Below are 988 nucleotides of genomic sequence, written 5' to 3'. Positions count from 1 at the left end.
TGTCGCATAGCCCAGGGGTTTCAAACTGTGGTCCGCAGACCACAGGGGGTCCGCAAGGACAAGACAGGGGGCCCATGGACAGCAAATACTTTTTATGGGCAATTTGATTTTATATATGTTTTTTTAATCGAAATCTTTTAATTGACAATAAACCTATTTTGTTAAATACTGTTAAATAAATAAATGTAAAAATATATGTTATTTTAAGCAAATATTTATGTATAAATTTCATAAGCGTTTATAAGGGGGTCCCTAAGGTAAAACCTGAACTATAAAGGGGTCCGCAAGTCAAAAAGTTTGAAAACCCCTGGCATAGCCAGCTGGAGATGGTGTCTCCTGGGACTAAATTACAGCAACATTAATCCTAAAACAGGACTGTCATGTTATGTTGGCAAATAATCTTTAGTGAAATGAAGTGTTTTTTCTCAAGAAAACAATGTATTGCTTGATCCAGGAATTGAAACCGCAACCTTGTGATCATGAATGCAACACCCTTGACCCTAAGCCACATGCATCCCCCCTCTCAATAGATACTGTTACACATACTTCCTGGATTCAAGTGATGGGTACTCTGGTGGAAGAGATGTGGAGACATTTTGTAGTTGTGTGGCATCTGGTACATTTGGTTGTATACTCCAGGGTGGTCTGCAACAGAAAGAGAGAGAGAGAGAGATACAGAGATGGCATGTATATAACAGAGTCAAGGAGAGAGTCAGTGACCAATAACATTATTGGTCAGTGACCCAGGAGACAGAATCCTCACTGTCCAAGGTTGTTTTGGTTTGTTTTAAAGTAGTTTAGTCAAGGCTGTTATTGTGTGAAGTGAGGGTGTTGAGTGAGAGTGTTGAATGTCAGGTGAGTGTTGACTGTGAAATGAGTGTTGAGTGTCAAGTGAGAATGTTGAGTGTAAATTGAAAATATAGTGTTGAGTGAGAGTGTTGAATGTCAAATGAAGGCTGAGTGTTGAGTGAGAGTGTTGAATGTCAAA

At 39.3% G+C, this 988-nt stretch overlaps 1 protein-coding gene across 1 annotated transcript in view; it reads right to left on the bottom strand.

The window, feature by feature from the left end:
• Positions 1-988, bottom strand: part of LOC106881805 (uncharacterized) — a 4,058-nt gene that overhangs the window by 905 nt on the left and 2,165 nt on the right. Inside the window, exon 3 of the mRNA XM_014932321.2 lies at positions 547-645. Coding sequence (XP_014787807.2) covers positions 547-645 — 99 coding nt within the window. The remainder of the gene's footprint in view (positions 1-546; positions 646-988) is intronic.

This window comes from Octopus bimaculoides, chromosome 30 (assembly GCF_001194135.2).
Source record: "Octopus bimaculoides isolate UCB-OBI-ISO-001 chromosome 30, ASM119413v2, whole genome shotgun sequence".
In the NCBI taxonomy this organism is placed as follows: domain Eukaryota; kingdom Metazoa; phylum Mollusca; class Cephalopoda; order Octopoda; family Octopodidae; genus Octopus; species Octopus bimaculoides.
This window is presented reverse-complemented; position numbering and strand designations above follow the sequence as displayed.